We start from the raw sequence: 20,005 nt of genomic DNA, 5'->3' as shown, positions 1-20,005 counted from the left end.
CGAGTGCCTGTCGACGCGACGCTAGGCCAGGCCCTTCCTGCCGCGTCGAGATCGCTGAACGGGATCGAGGGTTTCCTTTGCCTACTGAGCGCCGGCATCGCCTGACATATGGACAAGGGCTGCCCGTCGATGGGCAGTATTTTCCTACCCAAAATTACTTCGACCGAAGGGCCATCTGGTACTGCGGGATCCCCTTGAAGTTCCGAGGCGCCAGTCCTCGGCGAGGTTCCACCTTCTTGGGAACGACTGCCGAGGAACTCTTTGTGCCGAGCCTGCAGCACCGGATGCCTGCTGGGCTTGTAGTGGCGCTGCTGCGACGTCAAAGCAACGAGGCGAGGTGAGTCTCCCATGTCAGCGGCGAGTCCAGGTGGCGGGTACTGCAAACTTGGCGCAGATGACGGCCTGCGGATGGTATCAGAGATCTTCGGCTGTGGCTCAGCGTCGTCGTCATCGTAGCAGCCAAGGTCTTCGAAGCCCAGCTCGAACGACATGCTGTGCGAGAGCAGCGACTGAGCTTCGTCGAACAGAGGCCTGGAATCGTGGTGCCGGGTCCCTCGGTTGTTGGGGCGACCGACGGGCTCGGCTGCGTTGGTGGCGGTGCGGTCTTCATCAGACGGTACATCCGGCAGCACAGGTTGAATCGAGGAGCACGAAGATACTGTAGCTGGTGCTGCTCTACTCGTACGGGACGCTTCTTTTCTGTCTGTTGTGAAAATGCCGCGGCTCCACCGTGGACGCTTCGGCGAAGGAGGCAGTCGCTTGTCTTCGTTCATGACTGCTAACGATCGAACGTTCGCCCTGGAGGAGTACGGGTACGGCACAGCGCGTGAGTGGCGCAGGCCACGCGACAAGAGAGATTACGATGGTGTTGATGACACCTGTGACGGCGAAGAAGTGAGCTCATATCGTTTTCGGGACGGAAATCCATGGATATATCAGTACATTCACAATTGGCCCCTTTAGATGTACATATCCGTGAGATAATTCCATTCAACGATTCCGCATCGTCAATCGATCGGGGTTACAGTTGGCCCTTCCCCCCACTTGGGTATGTGCCGGATGCTGGCTTGCTGTGTTGCATGGCTGCCTTGTAGCGGACATGGTGCTAACCGGCACCGAATGTATGGACCCTTTACAGCGAGCAGTCTGCACACCACGCTCCAAGGGCCGGCACAGGCCCGCCATCATTGAACGCCTATCGATGGAGAAACAAGCAGACATCAGCCACCGGCTGCCGCTCCAGCAACGTTCCGCCGAGCCGGATGTTACCAAGCTGGAATCACGGGGGTGCATCTACGACGATAGCATCACAACCAAGTGCACCTACCTTTAGTTGCCGAAGCTATTATGAGCAAGTTGGTTCACTGGGTCTGCGTGAAACGCGCGAGGGTAGCATGACGAGAGTCATATGGCGTACGACGTTAGAATGACCATCATTGAATGACCGCTACGGCATCACGACGATGGTATGACAACGAATGTATGAGGACTATGGGACGACGACGGCCATATGACAAGAACCGGCTGACGAAGATGGAATATGATGGCCGATGCAACGACGGCACTACGAACACTTGCACGTACCATAGTGGCCGAAAGTAATAGACAACTTTGTCCACTGAGTATGCGTAAAAGGTAATGCAAGAACCCCCGTTTCCCGTACATTGGGGCAAGTTAAAGATGCCGGAGTCCCCCACTACGGCGTGCCTCGTAATCGAGTCGTGGGAATTCTTTCTAGCGTGTCCGCACGTGCTTTGAGGAAAAAAAAAAGAAGAAAGAATCCAGAAGAATATTCAACGACTTACCCGGCATGGTTGATTCGTGGCTGTGTCGGTTCGCGTCGAGGTCGCGGGAGCAAATCCCGGCCGCGGCGGCAGCATTTAGATGAGGGCGAAATGCAAGAACGCGCGTATACGTGTGCCGTGCATTGGATGCACGTTGAAGAACCCCAGATGGTCAGAATTAATCCGGAGTCCACCACTGCGGCGTGCTCGGTAATTAGATCGCGATTTTTCTACGTAGAGCCTCAGAACTTAAGTTTTAATCGTGTCATTTGCTTTAGCGGCGTTTCTTTAGAGAACATATTGTTCACTAATTAATGAACGTGCTGTAAGACTGCTGATCCCGAATTTCAACACCCTGTAGTTGCATTCAACAAACAGAATAACGGTTTCGAGAACTAGTATAAGCAATGGCACAACGCCACGCTGTGATGCGACTATGCGGGAATTAAAGAGCGAACGCGTTTGGTACTCGATCACAAATAGAATGAGGTTATATTCGTGATATTATGCGGGTACATAACTCCAGTAAATAACACAGAAAAAAGATAATCACTACATGTAGATACGAGGCCACGTCGCTATCAGCGAACCCATCGATCCAGTTCGTCCGACGCAATGGTCCGGTGGGCGACTGCAAGGACCCAGGCCAGTGCACACGGTGTCGCATACTTCTCCGGCCACGTGTGGTACCATCGTCTCCGGTCACGTGACGATAGCCGACGATGCCCAAGACAGAAGACAGACACCGACTTCACCGGCTAAAGCAGCGTTTCTCAAACTGCGGCTCATGACCCTCGAATGAGTCATGCGCCTTTTTTCTGGTGGTCATAGATGGTCGTCCAACGTTTCATCGTCATATATATACGTTCATTATGCTTGGCGGAACAGAGATTAATTGTTGGTCGCGGCGCCCAAACTATTTCAACGCCGCGTTTCCTTTAAGAGTAACATAAGCATACATATGTATACCACCACCCCTGAAATTATGTTTGTTATGCAGAGTGTGGTATTAGTGTTGGACACAAAGATGGTCGCCGGAACGGCAAGACAGCCGGCAATCGGAACCTTCAGTTGCCACAGAGAAAACTTCACCGAATACGGCCTCCCAACCGAAGCCCGCTTTGTCTCACCAAAACTGTAGAATTGGCGTTTAGCACATATGGTTGCATCAAGAAAGCAAGAACATCATTTTCATTAAAATACACAATTAAACCGAACCTTGTTAAAAAACACAAACGGGAGTTTTTGGTAGCTCTTTTTGTTGTAATTTAAAATGTCAATGTCAATGTCAATGGGGGGGGGGGGTAGTCATGGTAGGTTTGGTACTAGTAAAAGGGCTCACGTACCGGGAGAGATTGAGAAACACTGGGTTAAGGCGTCCGACTTCCCATTCTACCAGCAAAGGCGGACTGCATGTTGATGTGCGACGCCATAATTACGGGGCCATCCGAAACTACAGCACGCGTGAAGACTGCAGAGAAGTACCGAATCCCACGTTAATTGTGCATTCGACTGTCGAAACAATTAAGTTCAGTCAATCGCAGGCACTAATGTAGGGCATAACTCGAGTAGATACCGAGTTATAAAAGCTAAACGAGGACCCGCAAAATCTCTCGATCGAACGAACGCACTCGTGAATAGACGCTTATCTGCAGCCATTGAGAGAGCACGATGCAGTGTCGTCGGGGGAGAGGGAAATAGCAGTAAAAGTGGATAGAAAATAGATGGACGTGAGACCATTTTCTCGCAGAACGCCGAAGAGGCGAGGGCAGCAACTGGAGCGTAGTTCAGGCGCACCGGCGCGCCGCGCAATTAGAAGGCCACACGCAGGCTTCGCGGCGGCTGCGCTAGGTGGCGCCGAGTGTTCTTAGGGAAGCGCGAAGGAGGAGTCCCGCTGCAGTACACGCGCCTCACACACAACTCGGTGCCAATACGTCGTGTCGCTGTAACGATTCAATGCTAAGCGCATTATCGTCGGCAGCAATCGTGAGGTGGGTTCTGCCGAATTTTTGTCTGTCTAGTCAAGTCATTCAATCGGAACGCAAATATTTACGTAGTATTCTTTTGTCTTTCTGTACTGACACTTATGGTATTCTCGACAAGTCGCACCAATGGGCACCGCGGCCGGTGAGCCCTGGGGTGACGATGACTGGACGAAATGGCGCATTAGGGCGCCCCGGTGCGATTTGTCGAGGATGCTATTAGTTTATTAATGGCCTCCGAGATTTGCGCGCGCTGGCAGATTCTTTTTTTTTCTCCGGCGTTCCATATGCACGGAGAGGGCGTCAGTTCAATGGTGGGCGTGGCCGGCTCCTTCTCTGCACCGCGGCGCTCGCACCCGAGGACTTCGAAAACCCCTTAAACTTCGCAAAGTAGCGCCTCGCTTTGAAGAATGCCTCCTCCCCCTCGCGCGCTCTGGCCGAGGCTGACACCGCGTCGCTATTGGCCTGTTAGCATCACGTGGGCTCTCGCGCCGTGCTTCAGCGCCATTTTCGCTCGAGAAGCGTCTAGGGAGTGGCGAGGAGCGCATGTTGGCACCGTTGCTACGCTCGAGCAGTGTAGGCGGCGCCACGGTCGAGGAGGAAGCGTGATAGAGAGGAGAAACGAGGAGGAGTGAAGGCGGATGAGTAGAGTGTCGCTACTTTACGAAGTTTAAGGGTTTTGAGGGTTTCTCGTACGTGTCTCTCCGCTTATATTGCTGCAGCTTGGATGAGGCGAGAAAAACTGGATTTTGTGCTGCTATATGATTAAAAAATGATGGCCGAAGGTGTATGAGGGGACAAATCACGTGCTGGTGGCTATTTAATCTCAAATGTGTTATTTTTGTTTCTTTTGTGTGTGTACACATACTCCCGCTACATTCACGTGGGCATGTGGAAGTGGCACACCTCTGCAAGAGTTTATGAGACGAGTAGAAAGTACGAGCAGTCACTAACTACAGTTGAAAATCGATTTAACGAAGCGATCACCGCGCTCGAATTATTTCGTTAGATAGGGAAGTTCGGAAAATCGAGTAAGGAATTTTTCGGTCCTTCGAAATAAAAAAATTGTAATGTAGCGACACCCAAAAAGGTACCGCGGCATTGTATTTGCCGCTAACCCACGCCTGCGAGTGTAAAATGTCCGCGAGGGCAGCCCAACTAGCGCCACCTGTTACATAAGAACGCTTTAATAAATTACAAAACATACGTATTGCAAGATCAATAGATAAGAGTGCAGAAAACTACTGGAAAAATAAAGGCACAAGTGGATTTGATGTTTGAGACCCGAAATGTTCGAGACAGAGCTGAAAAGTTACTTGGGATGTATCCGTTGAAAGTGTTCCACAACACGTGAACAGAGAGGCAATGCCCACGTTGAAATCTCGCGCGGTTTGCCTTTCTATGACCTTGCACTTTTTAGGCTGGGGAGCCTGCCGAGTGGGACGGCCGGAGCGAAACGTGGCATTGAAGGCTGATCTCGGAGGCCATGGTTTGGTCAAACCAATTGATTGGATTTGTACGCGATATTTCTCGCCTTTTGTGTGCCTTCAGTGTCATGTATAGTGAAGTAGAATGCTGGTATAGTTCAGGATAGTTGCAAGTATTACCAGAAAAAAAAAAAGATCTTCGAATCGTGTCACATTTTTTTGTTTGTACATTTGTGTTTCGTTTTACGTGATAGGAATACAAGTTAAATATTTTTTATCGGCCTTATTGGATGATTGGCTACTTCTGTTACAATATTTAGGTGCTTTCGTTACGGGATGATATGGGTGCAGTTACAGAATCCCCGTATTTTGGCTGTGTCGCTGGGCGCCCTCTGGCAACACTGTAAAACGATTTCCCGCGCCTGGCGCGCGCGTTTGCAATCGGTTTAGCATTCGTATCCGTGGCGCACGTGGTTATTTGAATCTGTGAGTGGCGCGAGCAGTCTCTCCGCGCGCCTTTTTTTTTGTCAAAATGGGAGACGTGTTTTGTCTCGTCATACTACAAAGCGGCAACAGACGAAAGCTGAAGCTGACGACTGGAACCCACGTCGAGCTGCTGGAGAAACTGGCCGGAATCGTGGAATTTGATTCTGAAAACACCCTGGTAGAAACCCTTTGCACCCTTTGTTCCGTGTTGGGGTACATGTGGTACGACATGTGCATGCGCAGCCATTGCATACGCTGCACCCTTTGTGCAGGTGTTGTAACGATCCGATACGCTGCCGATGCGTCCCATGAGCTCCTCGCGCAAATGGGAGTCGTTACGAATCGCGTTCGGAATCGGTATATTAATAAATACTCAAGGGAATCGAGCCCGACGCTTTGGATGGCTCATAAACGTACAATGATTCTGGCTGATATTGAAGAAAAATAGCGGTTTTAAAAGAGCCACTGCGCCAACATTAAAAGTAATAAACATCTCCAATGAAGAAATTACTCCAGGCAGCAGGACGACTACTGCCTGGTTAGTGACCTCGTAATGTATTACCGTGCTCAGTCCAGCTCACCAATGCAGGAGCGCGCTGAACCGTACTAGAACTGCGTGTAGTTCACCATACGAAGCACAGGCGAGTTGATAATTGTGCAAAGCGAATGTTGAAAAGCGTTTCCTCGTGGTGCCACTGGTGCAGGTGAAGCATAGAACAAGGCAAAGCCTATTGCGCGCATTGCTGCCCATCCTGCCTGTGAAACTCCCTCCCTTTAAGAAAAAAAAATGCATCCTATGTCCAACAGATCCAAATATTCGATGCTGACCTGGACGACTTTGTAGACCTTTTGCCTGGAGATGCAATTCCAAACAAAGCAAAGCTGCGCGCTTTTTCAAGAAGTGCTTCGACTATGTGCGGTGTACCAGTGACTACCTGTGGTTACAACGCTCCACCCGCTTGTCCACCTCCTCAGGCCTCGTGAGTATTGGTCTATGTTATTTTGTTGCACTGTCACAATTATACGGACGCTTGCGGCCTGTTCGCGCCGCCGTTGCACAAGCCCGCGTGTGGATGGTTAGAAGTTCAAGATGCACAGCGTGTCTGGCTGCAAAAGCGACAAAGCCAAGTGGACGCACCTTCGTGCTTTCGTCTCTGCCGCAGTGGTGCTTACAGGAGCGCTGTGTTCACACACACATTCGTGCACCTCCCCAGCAGCTGTGTGCATATCACACCGTGCTGCATTCACTAATCTGAGAGTTACGGAAAGTAAATGTCAAGCTGACATTATGAATCTTTGTCTGAGCACTTACCATTGGCGTAGCCAGGTCGTCTGGCACTCGGGGCCCATAGGACCTCTGTGCCCCCCCCCCCCCCCCACCGAGTGTAGCCGGCAAAAAGAGGGGCGTCTTCAGACGTATATGACACCCCCCCCCCCCCCTCCCACTGGCCCCTTGCACCCGGCCCCCCCCCCCCCTTCCCTGTTGCTACGCCTCTGGCACTGACAAACAGCCACTCATTTCTTCTCATTTTGCACGCCATAGAGGTACAATGCTAACGCAATGCTAAAACGTGCTATCAGTTTCAATGGTTCTCGTTCTGGCAAATGTGCCGGTATTTATTGCATATCCTATACTATGGGATTGTCGTCGCTGCAGCAGACGAAGTACTGCATGTCAATTTTGAACATGTGCAAACTAAGCACTTTTATTGGTTGTTTATTATTGGCCCTTAAGTGTGTTTCTATGTCAAGTTCCATGATGAAGCTTTTCAACACCAGTTGTCCAGCCAAGTCGCTTTTGTGTAAGTTCATCCCGCTTTTGTTTCATTGTATGTCTTTGTGAAACACGTATGTGGAAAAAATAACTTTTATTTTTTTAAGTTGGTGTGGTCTTATTGTGCTTGGTACAAGGGAAGAGTTGCTACATTTTGCTCATCTTTGCGCACTATTTTTTGTTTTCTTTTAATGCCTACATGCAGAGGGTATACGTAGTCACTCTCGCAAACTATATGTTAATGTTTGGCTAGAAGGTGGAAGAGCTCAATGTCCTATCATCCTAAGTACATCTTGCAGTGACCTTGGCTCTTAGAGGAATTTGGGATGGCACTTGAATTAGTGGTGTCGAGCTTATTCTGGTGATGCTGTCTAATCTGTGATGTCATGTGCTAATGCTGCAATTTTGGCTCATTAATTTTCAAAGTTTCTGGCACAGAACAGGCCTAGTTTCTTAAACAGCAAAATTCCCTTTGACATTTGCAGCTGTGCAAGCGAGACAGCTTCAGTCCATGGCAAAGGTGATGTTTCACTGCAAGCATGTGATGCTATGGAAATTCAAGAAACTGCTGACTACACTATGGAAACATCAGAACCAGTGCTGTGAGTTGTCCATACTTATTGCCTGATATTAAAAAGAAATACTGGTAAACTTGGTAACCTTTTTACAGTAAGAAATAGTGTACCTTGCATGTGCTACTTGCACATGCAACTGCACCGCTAGCCCGTGCCTTTCTTTGCTACTGAATCAGATGTAGACACTGATCCTATTTTTGTTGTTACAACAATAGAACTATTTGACATCTGAGCCAAACTAGGTTACTGCTGAAGCTGCTGCTGCCGTCGGGGGCTGTAGGAGCAATGTGAAAGTAGTGAGAAATAGGTTTACAAGAATATGGCATTGAAATGTTTAATGGCGCATCTCGCCAAGAGTCATGCAGAGGATTTTGGTAACAAGTGCAGCCTGGAATCAACAGCCCTCGTGGTGGAGATACGTAACAGGGTGCTACCATCGAATGTGGCATCTAAACCATGAGATGCCATAAAGCTCTTGCATGGCAGCATATATGCCTCAAAGGGTTAGTTCGTGTTTGGCGGCAAACATGTCTTGAAGCTTGGTTGTGCGAAAGCAAGTTCCTCTAGGGGTAAAATCTGGGTGTTTTGGAAAAAGGGAGAAATAGCCAAAGAAATCAATTGATTTTATTAGAAAAATGATGGGGCCACTTGACTACTTATGTTTGTAGCAGTGAGGATATTTAGAAGGCGTTTTTTGTTTTGTTGCACAGTTTCGTAGAGCTGGTAATCAGCACACCTGTTGCTGTAGTACAGGCGAGATGGCCGATATACGTGCTGTTCTGTGTCAAGTCATGTAGGGTGATGATGTTTCCGTGAAAGGGAAGTCTTTGGGAGAGCTCGAAAAAATGAAAATGCTTCTGCAGTAAAAAGCAGTGTTAAGGGGACTGAGCTGTAGCATCCGCATACCTGCCAACTCTTGGAATTTCCCATAAAGTTTACAATGTGGGCTTGTTCTACATTCTTACGAAAAATAACTTCTGTTTGCGAAAGAGCTTCTTTTGTCTGTCTCCTAAGACACCCTTGCCAGTCTTCTGATTGTGAAAGGAAACAAGAAACATACCCTCTTCGAGCAAGCTTATTCGGACAAGTTCCTAAAGCAGGCAAAATTGGCGCAAGGACGTTGCTGAAAAGAAAATCACTATGATCTAAAAACAATATGTTGTTTGTCAGTTTGGGGTGCTCCAAGTATTTCACTACTTGTCTGTTGCGTCTAGAGCCATCGTGAATGAAGTGAGTATGCATCCCACAAAAGGTGTATCTTCTAGGCAGGCTTTGTTTAAAGATGCGTCCAGTAGGACATTAGCACACATTGAAATTTTGCACTTCATTGTTGCAGAGGCTGCGTAGACAACCTATAAACCTAGAATGGCAGAATGCCGAACAGGCTGACAGGAAATCGTAATATGGAAAAGCGGGCCCATAAAGCACAGAACACAAGAAGTTGTCTGAGAATGAGTTTGGATGTTTTTCTCCTTCTTATATGTGTGCTTTGTATGCCTGCCTTTCCATACAATGTACTCGTAAGCCATGTGCTCCTTCACTAATATTATAGGTTGGCACTCCTAGGCAATAAACAAAAGCAGTGCAAACTGCACATGCGCAAGTATACGACCAATGTCATGAACAGCCACAAAACAGTGCCTATATGTCCTGCAGTTTTTTGAGTGCAGAGATATTTAAGCAAAGAACAGTGTAGTGATAGTGAAAGTTATCTCAACTTATAAAGAAAGGGCATTTATATAATCTGCGTTTTCTTACTCACTCTATTGCCTACTTTTGAAAAGAACTTCGAGATTAATTATAGATGTTGTTTGTATGTACTCATCTTTAAAAGGGCACTGTGGTGTTTGAGAACACGTTAAGAAGACATTTGGGATCTGTAGACAATGCTGTCGTAAGCATGAGAACCAAATATTATTCTGCTGTATTCAGCAGGAAGCCTAGAATCTCCTACAGTAGATTACTCACTCTTTCCCGCAGACTTCGATGCCCTATCTCTTTTGCCATGGTTGAGGATAACGAGCGTGGCAGCTCATAGACAAGTCATTGGGCACTTGTTCTCATTAGCACGAGTCATTAATTACCCAAGTCGGACGTGCAATTTTGGTGGTACTTTGATGGAGCGCGCTTCACCTCGTGGAGTGCCACTTTTGCGGCACAGTGCTAGAATGCAAAATGAAGTGTCATTCAGGACTGATGGCAATGACAGTATATGGAGCCATAGGGCTCAATGTGGTTTTCGGCATTAGGAGTTAGAAACGGTTCCTATATAGTTATGGGAAAAAAATTCATAAGAACCTTTGTAATGAAAAATAGAAATACTATTATATCATTACCATGTCTATTCATTTTAAGCTAATTTAGGCAAGGAACACATCCAAAATCCAGGCAGTCAAAATGGCGGGATCCACGGAAGGTTTGACGGATGTCAAAAATGAATGTTTCAACTTTGTTTTGCCTCCTCTAATGTCACGGTGATGCTCATAACATTCTAAATCACAAAAAAGTGGTCTTAGGATTTTTGCTATCTGTGCATTATTTGTTTATTTATCATTTGAAGAAATGCTATCAAGGCTACATACAGACTTAAGCGTAGTGACGTGAGTCCATCAAACACACTCACTGGCAAGGGCACTCTGCAGCAAATGCTCTAAACTTTTTCTTCTGACAGCCTCCGAATGACATTAACGGCGAAGTGCATTTGCTCAAACTGACATTAAATTTGCCCGTCTGAATGGGGTATTACCCCACAGCGAACCTTCTTGCAAGTTATTACTATTATTAGGTTATGCTATCATTAAGTTGTCACGTAACTATTAAGTTCTGATATTAACTTACTAGTTATTGCTACCTAGCAAAAGCTCGAGCATGCTTGCACACCCATCTAGTCTTCTAGCAAACAGGGAAACAGTGTTTGTCAATGCATCCTACCTGTTCTGCCACTGCTTCCTTGTTGCTCATGGGCACTTTTGTTAGATACTCGGCTTTGAAGGCTTAACATATGCACACTGCATAAAGAAAGAAAAGCAAGGAGGGGCAATAGGTGGGGCATCGCTGTTGTTGCCATCCTGACTGAAAGGAAGCTGTGCTCACAGCTGTGCCAGCTCCCCCCAAATTTTTTGTAAACATTACGAATTTGGATGCATTCAAATGCTTTAAAGGTGGGGAAGGACGGAGCCACCCAATATTACAAAAAACAGCAAAAGAAAGCTGGAAGGGCATTCAATCTGTAGTTGAAGTCCATCGAAGACAATTTCTTCCTGAACGAGTTGATGAGTATGGGGCGTAGTCACTGCACCTGGCACTCCACCGTGAAAGCCACTGAAAAAGTCACCGTGATCTAAATGTAATCTGTTGCTGCTGTTCAAAGTTTGCTGTATTTAAAGGTAAATAATTGTTAATAAAATGTCTGTGTATCCCTTAAAAGGTAGGTGATCACAGCAAACTGATAAAATGTGTGCTATTACCTCCTCCCCCACTCGTTTAATATTCACAGATTGGCAGGTGTGTTGAGGGGGAAGGGGAAAAGCAAATACTATTACACTCTTTATATGTTTGTTCATGAGGTCCTTTTCAAAAAATTCTTTTGAGAATATGTATTTGTTAAAAAGCATCGCACTTATTCCAGTGCATTCCTCCGGTTTTAAGGAAAATCATTGCAAAGCTTTTTAAAGCTCTGTGTAGTTTTTCTCACTAGATGGTTGGGTTTAGTGGGCCATGCTCCTGGATCACGGTGCAGTACTTTGATTCTGCGCTTCACTGAAACTCTTTTCTGTGTCGACCTGTTTCGGCAGTTTCATTGAAATACCTAGGTTGTCTGTGACCTCGTCCGATGCTGCTGTACAGACCATTGCAGTGGTTGAACGTGATACATCTGGGGTGCCTGGTGGCACAGCTGTGTGAGTACAATTCAAGTTCTTCATTCAGATTTGTGCGTTCAGAGTAGTGTACTTGAAGCTTGGAATGCTGATGAAAGGGCGTTCAAACGGGGAAGACAATGTACTCATGTAGATTCCGCTAGCTTCTTTCCATCGTGCGACTGAGATCCTCTGCATGCCAGCGTGATGTTGTCGGCTTTGCCTTAGAATGAATAACTTTTGCTTGGCAGGTGTAAATAAACCATTATAAATGGGTACTTCTTGCTTGGCAGTGGTTGTTGGCATGACCAAAAACATTTTGCTGCAGTCTGTCAGCAATATGTGCATGGTAGTAGTGCATACAGAAACTGTGGTGGGGAAGAAAAAAAAGACAATTAAATTTTTCCTGTTCACTGCAAGATGTCCACTGTCATTATGTCACCATTTCAAGTTGGGCACAGATTTCCACATTTTTAACTGTACCACGCCAGCATCACTTGCACACCACTTTAGAGCCTTACACTGGCGATAATCTGCGAGAATGATAGAAGCACCTTCCAGTGCAGGTGTCAAGTGCTGCACTGTTCCCTTCAAGACCCATATCGTAGTGTGCCCGCGCAATATAGTAAACAAATGGATGGCTGTACCTGGTAACCTAGGTTGTGCAAGGGGTTGGTGTGTCATCTCTCTGGGTAGGCATACCGCATGTGCAATTCTCTCTTAACAATCTTTCACTCCTTTATCTGTCGGCAGATGCACATTCCGCATTGCTATTTGTGTTTCCTAGTGAATTATGGCTTCGTCTGAAAAAGGCACAATTTTTGTGGACGTTTGTACTTTCAAGCGAACCACTTCGTAAAGTCCAGGCTAGCCTTCCAGCACTGCACTATTGCCCAAACTGTGGTGGCCAGTACGTTGTGTAGTTTGTGCATTACTCCTTCACTCGTACATTACATATGATGGGAAAGAATTTGCAAAAGCAAAAGCAGCTTAAGAACTACATAGCAGCCATCGTTGTATCAGTATTGTGGGAAAGAATTTGAAAAAGTAAGAACAGCTTGAGAACCACATAGCAGCCATCATTGTATCAGTATTGTTGACCGTACTTTGTGCAGTAGGGGGTTGTGGGAAAGACAGCTTGACACTTTCTGGAAGGTTTAATTTCTTACCAAAGTTTAAAAAATTGGGGGGGGGGGGTGTTCTTGGAAATAAATTTAATTTCATAAGTTATAAAATAGATGCTGAGCTGTATCTTCTCAAACATTAACGATAATGTATCTTTCATATGAATTTTAGGCTCCATTTTGAGCATGCTGCTTTAAGCGGCTCTGTCTGGAGTGCATGGAATTTATGGCTCACTGCTATTAAACCCGTCAGCAATGCTACTATAAAAGGTGAACGAGAACTCTACCGTGGGCTTCGGCATTTAACGGCTGAAAAGTGTTTTAAGAAGCACATGTACATCTGTTACAAAACTTTACTAGTTCCACTCCTCACAAGAAGCTGAGCACTGATATGACAATAACAAACAGTCTCGAGTCATGTGGGCAGCTTCTGAAGTATGATAATGAATCACACTGGGCTTCTTAAAGGGATGAAGGACTAAAAAGTTTAAAGATTTAGCTTTTCTTTTTCTTACCTGTAATGACAGTTTAGTTATGCTTTGGGGAAAAACTGCTTGAGCTCCCTTCTAAATACATCAGAAGAGATAAAATGTCTTTCTTGGCAACTGCTGTGCCAATTTTTTAAGGAAATTTGTTGCATTTAGATGAAGAAGCTCAAATCTAAAATACTGAATTTGTGCATCATCTTTATTTTTTATTTTTGAGAATTGCAAAATTTCAATAAACCCATGTATCAAGTTTGCAACTCATTCGGCAATAAAAACAATAATCTGTAAACTACACCTAATAATAAATCCAAAGTGGACATACTTGATGTATTGTGCACGACTGAAATATACCGCACATTTGAGGGTAGGAGTTAAGCAACACCCTTGTAAACATTGTAACAATTTCACATATCCTGTACTCTTTTATCAAGTGTGTCTACTCTACGTGTTGTGACAGATGTAGTTTATGGAACTGCAATATCAGTTTTTGATGCATAGTTACTAATTCGTAACCTTCGTGCTTCAAATTTATTTCTAAGCTTACCAATTTCTGGCAATCTTCATTTAAAGAAAATCATTGTTCTCAAGTATTCTGCTTTATACAGCCGTTAAAATTTAGCTTTATTTTAACTGCAAGGCATTTTGTTCATATTTGTGCAGTTGTCTGATAAGAATTTCTCCGTTTTACATGTTAAAGCTCCTTCAAGTTTTACATCATATAGTAGTAGCATTATTTCTTCTTGGCTCCTTTATCGACTTGTGACTTGTCACGTTTTTCTTGTCGTGGACTGCAGGAAGCTCCCGCAGGTTCAAGACGAACCGAGTGCCTTGCAGCCCGACAGGTCGGTGAACACCATAGATGTGGCGTCATCAAACAGCACCGCACCCAGCCCTATCGTGAAGTGTAACCGTGACGACTGTCTCAAGTTTGTGCTTCCTCCTTCCTTTGGCATCTCGTGCGACACCTTCTTGGAGAACAAGCGGCCGGTCACCGCGAAAGTCAGGAGGCACATCGTTTCAGTCCTTTTTAAGGCGTGCTGCAAAATGACTCTGTGAGTGAATTGGTGTTGCTTCCATTTGTGTTGTGTCGTTGATGCCTTTCGTGTGTTAAATGAAAGTACGCTGAAGAGAAGCACTTAGTCAGTTAGACTGACAAAATATTCTTTGATAACTTTATATTTATTACTTTTGTGACATTAGGTTGCATGTTAGAAGGAAAAGTGAAAGTTTTTTTTTTTAAATCTAGCACTGAAACCTTTGCGTAAGTATGATGTCACAAATTTCAAAGTAATCCAGCCTCTGGGCCTTTTAACATTCAATGCAGTTTCTCTTTCCCAATAAAAATTAATTAGGCCTAAGCGGACGCTGCCAAAATGTGTGAACTCACTGCAGGCTAGTACGGGAACTTAAAGGTGGTGGTGCCACCGGTCTTTTGTTCTTAATGTCAATAGGCAGCATCTTACACGCCATGGACATAACTGAAGACCGCATGCTCCGAGAAGTTAATATTGATAAGTAGGTTTCGGACAGCGACGACGAGGGATACCACGTCTAATGTGGCTCGGATGCAATAAATTTTCTTTTTTCAAGTGAAAACAAATTAGTGTGTCTCTCTGTTACCGTAACATTGTAGTGAGTGAAGACTAATTGAAAGTAAGGGGTGGGGGTGTTACAGTCAAGGGTGCGTTAGAACTGAGTATATAGTACAATATACTGTAAGTCAATGTTGTTTGCTCAAAGGACTCTCGCAATCGGGCAGTGAACCATGGCTTCTGAATCTCTGTTGCAGATATCCGACAAACAGACTGTACAGTAGAGTACTGGACTCGTTGGTGTCAAAGTACCCACACGTGATGGAAGGAAAGTATGACAGGGTAAGATGGCATCTGTGCACAGCATTCCTCAGTAATACTCTCCTGCAACACTCTGGCGCACTTCTAGCTGTGAAGATTCCTGCCTGGGTTGCCAATAATGTGGAAGCTTGGGCGATTTGGTGATTCAACATCGACACGTTTGCACAGCGCAAAAGACGAGGACTGAAGGAAGAACACAACACAGCGCCTGTGTTGTGTTCTTCCTTCAGTCCTTGTCTTGTGTGCTGTGAAAACATGTCGATAGTGGGTTACCAAATTTTGTGAAGTGTCCAAGAGGACACTTTCATCTTAAATGGCAGCTCTAACGCTCTGTTAATGTACACTTTCCTGTAACAATTTATGTTTTAAAGAGCAGCAGGTGGCCTGAGCAGAGCTGTGGTTTTTGAAGTTGACTGCACTTAGTGACTGTCTGTGAGGCAGCGGTGAATGGTCCACTATGCCTAAATCACCACTCTCTCCCTTCTTCTCACCCGCTGTGGGGCAGCCAATCGTGCTCAGTCATGGTTAACTTCCTTGCTCTGTCTTAAGCAGTCGATCTCGGTCACGTCAAAGTCGAAGGGGATAGTGAAACAGTTCGATATATCAATAATTATAAATTAGGGGTGTGCAAATACCACATAGATTTCGAATTGACCATTGAATCGAATCAAGAAGAAAAAAAAGCAGAGTATCGAATAAAATAGAATAACATTTATCGTGAAGTGATGTTTTTTCTCTTCTTTTTCTCTTCTTTATTTTTGTGTAGTCGAGTTAACTGGCACCCTCCCTCCCCTCTGGCACTCACTCTTGTTCAGTCTCACGTCCACTCACATCTTCGGTCACTCACCAATGCTTGATATCATGCCAAGTGTGAGTCAGTGTATTTGTGAGTGGGTATGCTGATCTGTGAGCGCCAATGGTCGTTTTCTTACCACTTGCAGCGTCGCTGGTCGATCGCCCTGAAGAGCCGGTTTAAAACTGCACAGCAAAAACTTCCAGAGTCTTCAGCTGCTGTGGGTGAAGTGAAAAAAAGGTGTGGACTCAAACGGATGCTGGCTGATGCCGATGGAGAGCATGCCTATGCTGATGGACAGCACATGGTGAGTACAAAGTCACAGGTTCAGAGAGATGAAGTTGCTTAACTCTTTTCTTATCATTGGGAAAATAGCCGTTTTTTTTTTGTAGGTGTCGTAGTTGTCTTTCTTTTTTCTTTAGAAAATGTCACACTCAAAATTTTACACAGCACGTGAAAAGAAAGTACAGTAAATGTGCGTCTGAGGTAGAACAGCTGTACAAATGATTTCCATGTGGCAGCATTTTATTTTTTGTTTATTTTCCGTTTTCCTTCCGTTTCAAGGGCTCTCTTAAGGCAGTAGTGCATCGTGAAAAGTGTTTGGCTTCATGAATTTTAAAATATTCTGTCACAATGTATCTTTTGTGTTCTTAGTACTCCTCATTAGTCATTGCCATAATTTTATTACATATAGCTTTTACGCACTTTACAGAGATCGCTTTTAGGCCCCTTTACAGCTACGTCACACCAACCTATCGGAGTTCGTCTACCCACTGCAAACTCATCAACACTGACTTGGCGCTCTTTGGTCACACCGAATTTACTCGATTCCAAGCCCCCCCTTTTTTTCACGATTGTGATGCCCAAAGTGAGGGGTTAGATTCGTGCTTAGATTCGAAAAATCTAGAATGACCCCCCCTCCCTCTTTTCGCTGTGACATCACGACAAGACGGGTGCGAGAAATAAAATTTTATTTTGCAAACATCCAAAAGAAAAATCGGTGCAGACAGTGAACCCACCGCTTGTGTTGGGTGCTCAGTTACTATCACTGCCACTAGAGTTCGTCGCACCGCTTGAACCGCCGCTCTCGGTATCCCACAGCAGCCCTTCTGTTCCGTCAAAGTGGTTTGTGATCGAGCACTTCTTAAATGATTTGACTGCAACGTCCACTTGGACATGCTTCCAAGCATCCAAAATCCACTTTGCGATGGTTGATGGGGATGTTTTCTGCAGCTTTCGCTGTACAGCCGTACACTCCGGCTGTACGGCGTACTCGCACTGCGGACGCCGTGCCACCTCGGGACTCAAACTATCCGACGGCTCCGGCTCGATGACAGAGTGAGCAACCGTGCTTGGCAGCCTTGGCTATGCGCTCCTCCTAAATATAGGGATTGCTTAGATTCGCATGCAAATTTTTTTCCAAATTTTTTTCGCAAAAATAGAGGGGGGGGGGGGGTGCTTAGAATCGTGAAAAAATGGTAATTGGCCCTTGTGCCATAAAACAACAAATTCATTCATTTATTTTACAGAAGTACTCCCTCGCTGTAGTGGCATTACTGCAGGAGGGGGGGGGGGGACATATACAAAGTCAACATAGTTTGGATACATAGCTGAACAAGATAACTGCAGGGAAATCAAAATATGGAAGACAGTATCTAATAATGTAATCAATACAAAGTATAAATAAAATACGAGTTGGCACAACCAACCAAGTTATAGTAATGAAATAAGACACTATTTTTGGCTATATTTACTCCCGCTTCAGGGAGCTGATTTTATTACCCAATCAAAAAAAAAGATACATAATTGCTCAATTGCAAAAAAAAAACAATGTTTTAGAAAAAATATATAGAACAACACTTTCAAATGTGCACATGCGTACCTAAAAAGACAAATAATGTTAGGCCTACTCAGGGTAGCTCTAGGAAGGCTGCTCAACCACCCACCTGACCGAGTAGAGCCTCAGCACAACTGATCACCTGTCAAGTGGCTTGAATTCTTTAGAAAGACGGCATCATGGGCCTCAGTGTACTAAGTGAAGTCCAACAATGCGCCCATCTCTCCCCCACAGAGGACTTGGGCATCCTCATCTATTAATAAAAGACTTTCTACTCATAAAAAGAAACGCAATACGTGCAAAACATTTGGCCATCCGATAGTCACTGTCTGTGAATAAATCAAAATTCTGACTTAGTCCAAACATTGCTGGATAGCCCGGTACCTGCAAAATGCTTCACATAACATCGATTCCCACAGTGCATGAAATCTGCACATTTTTCTTTTAAGCGAAGCTTGTTAGGCGAGCCCTTCTGGACTTCACTGACCGTGGCTGATGCTGCAGTTTCACCGACTAACTCATAGGCGGTTGTGGCTCTCTTCGCTACGGAATTACGTGTTGAAACAACAAACAGTACATAAATATCCTCGATGCACCAAGTGTGCGTATTCAAGTGGATCATTTTTTTATTGCAGAGATGTCTTTTACACCTTCTTTCTCAAAGTTTGGTGCAACTAATCGGTCGGTATCTCATCAAGTAGGGTGGGCTGGTCCCAGACATAGTGCAAGTAGTAAAGTGGGCTGATCTCACGGTCTTGTGGATAATCTTGCCGAATTGCCAGCCCGGTACGCAGTAATTGCTGTGTCACAAAACGCAGTGCAGAAGATGGAACAGTTTTTGTAGCATTTAATTAACCAGTTCCTACATTTGAGAATGTATGCTGAATCTGCAGAATTTCTTTTTTTTACTTTTTCGCAGCCTGCAAGCCAGAAGTCTCCTCTGAGTTCATCAACCGACTTGCATATGAGCCAGGACAAGCCAAGCCTGCAGGAGTCTGGTGGGCCTGATGACACGTCTTCTCAACCCTTCGGGGCTGAAAATTTTCACACATTCGAAACCACGCCTTCGGACTCTGTGGAGTCGTGCTCTGCATCAGACCCGGCTGTGTCTCTAGCAGAGAGTAACCAGCCAGAAGAAGAGTTGTTTGATTGTCCGGACTATCACGACGCCGTCTTGGAGGATGTCACTGTTTCCGAGCTACTTGGAATGTGCACCGACGAAGCAGCCTCAGAAACTCTGATGGCAGAACAAGATGGTCAAGTTTCCCCAGACAAACAAGAAAATTGCGACAAACCAGCAGAGGAACCAGAGGAAGTCGGGTGCAACACCAGAGCGCAAGTTTCCCCAGACAAAAGAAAAAGTTCAGACAAGCCAGCAGAGGAAGTCAGGTACTATATGATAATCCTGTTGCCACTGTGTAGATTTACCATATATTTACGTGCACGGAGTGCCAAGTGGGATCGGTCCTTATCTGTTACCTTCAGGACGCGTAACTTTGTCTGTTCATAACTTAACAAAATGACTGAGGGGAACTGAGGGGCTCGATGTTTTTTTAGTTACAACCACGTGAAGCCAACAGACAATGAAGCCAAGGAAAGCATAGGGGAAATTAGCCACTTTCATTACTGAGATGTGGAATGAAAAAATTCAAGGGGCACTTTGTTACCTCTATATGGATGAATGTGAAAGCATTGTGACCACTGCACTGTGCCTATGCTCTTAACTAGTCTTAACTTTGCCTTAATTAACACCAAAGTTCGTGGGTTCAACTCCCACCAAAGGTCAAGGGTTCGTAACTTTTTGTACCATCGTTTGGCCACGACAACAACGCCGGATTTCCCGCCTAATAAGCCATTTACTGCTTTTGCATTAATAAGGGAAATGAAATTTTGTGAAGAGACAACTTGTCACAGGGTCACAGGGGGGGGAGCTGAGCCCACATCTCTCACATTATGCATGCGATGCTCTACCACTGAGCTATGGCGACAACTGTCCTCCCGCCCACTTTGCCGGATATTTGTGTA

The 20,005-nt window shown here is 45.4% G+C and overlaps 1 protein-coding gene across 3 annotated transcripts in view; it reads left to right on the top strand.

Annotated features, from left to right (window-relative positions):
• Positions 1 to 5,616: 5,616 nt before the first annotated feature.
• Positions 5,617 to 20,005, top strand: part of LOC135920103 (uncharacterized) — a 33,788-nt gene continuing 19,399 nt past the window's right edge. Inside the window, exons 1-8 of one of the 3 annotated variants that reach the window (XM_070524182.1) lie at positions 5,617 to 5,857; positions 6,487 to 6,659; positions 7,939 to 8,055; positions 11,823 to 11,927; positions 14,292 to 14,549; positions 15,287 to 15,371; positions 16,292 to 16,450; positions 18,900 to 19,369. In XM_070524182.1, coding sequence (XP_070380283.1) covers positions 5,726 to 5,857; positions 6,487 to 6,659; positions 7,939 to 8,055; positions 11,823 to 11,927; positions 14,292 to 14,549; positions 15,287 to 15,371; positions 16,292 to 16,450; positions 18,900 to 19,369 — 1,499 coding nt within the window. In that variant the 5' untranslated portion in view covers positions 5,617 to 5,725. Of the gene's footprint in view, positions 5,858 to 6,082; positions 6,218 to 6,486; positions 6,660 to 7,938; positions 8,056 to 11,822; positions 11,928 to 14,291; positions 14,550 to 15,286; positions 15,372 to 16,291; positions 16,451 to 18,899; positions 19,370 to 20,005 lie in introns of those variants that run through there. The other 2 variants (XM_065454169.2, XM_070524183.1) reach the window with 2 other exon arrangements.

This window comes from Dermacentor albipictus, chromosome 8, assembly GCF_038994185.2.
Source record: "Dermacentor albipictus isolate Rhodes 1998 colony chromosome 8, USDA_Dalb.pri_finalv2, whole genome shotgun sequence".
Lineage (NCBI taxonomy): Eukaryota > Metazoa > Arthropoda > Arachnida > Ixodida > Ixodidae > Dermacentor > Dermacentor albipictus.
Note: the sequence above shows the minus strand (reverse complement) of the source record. Positions and strands in the feature narration are given on the sequence as shown.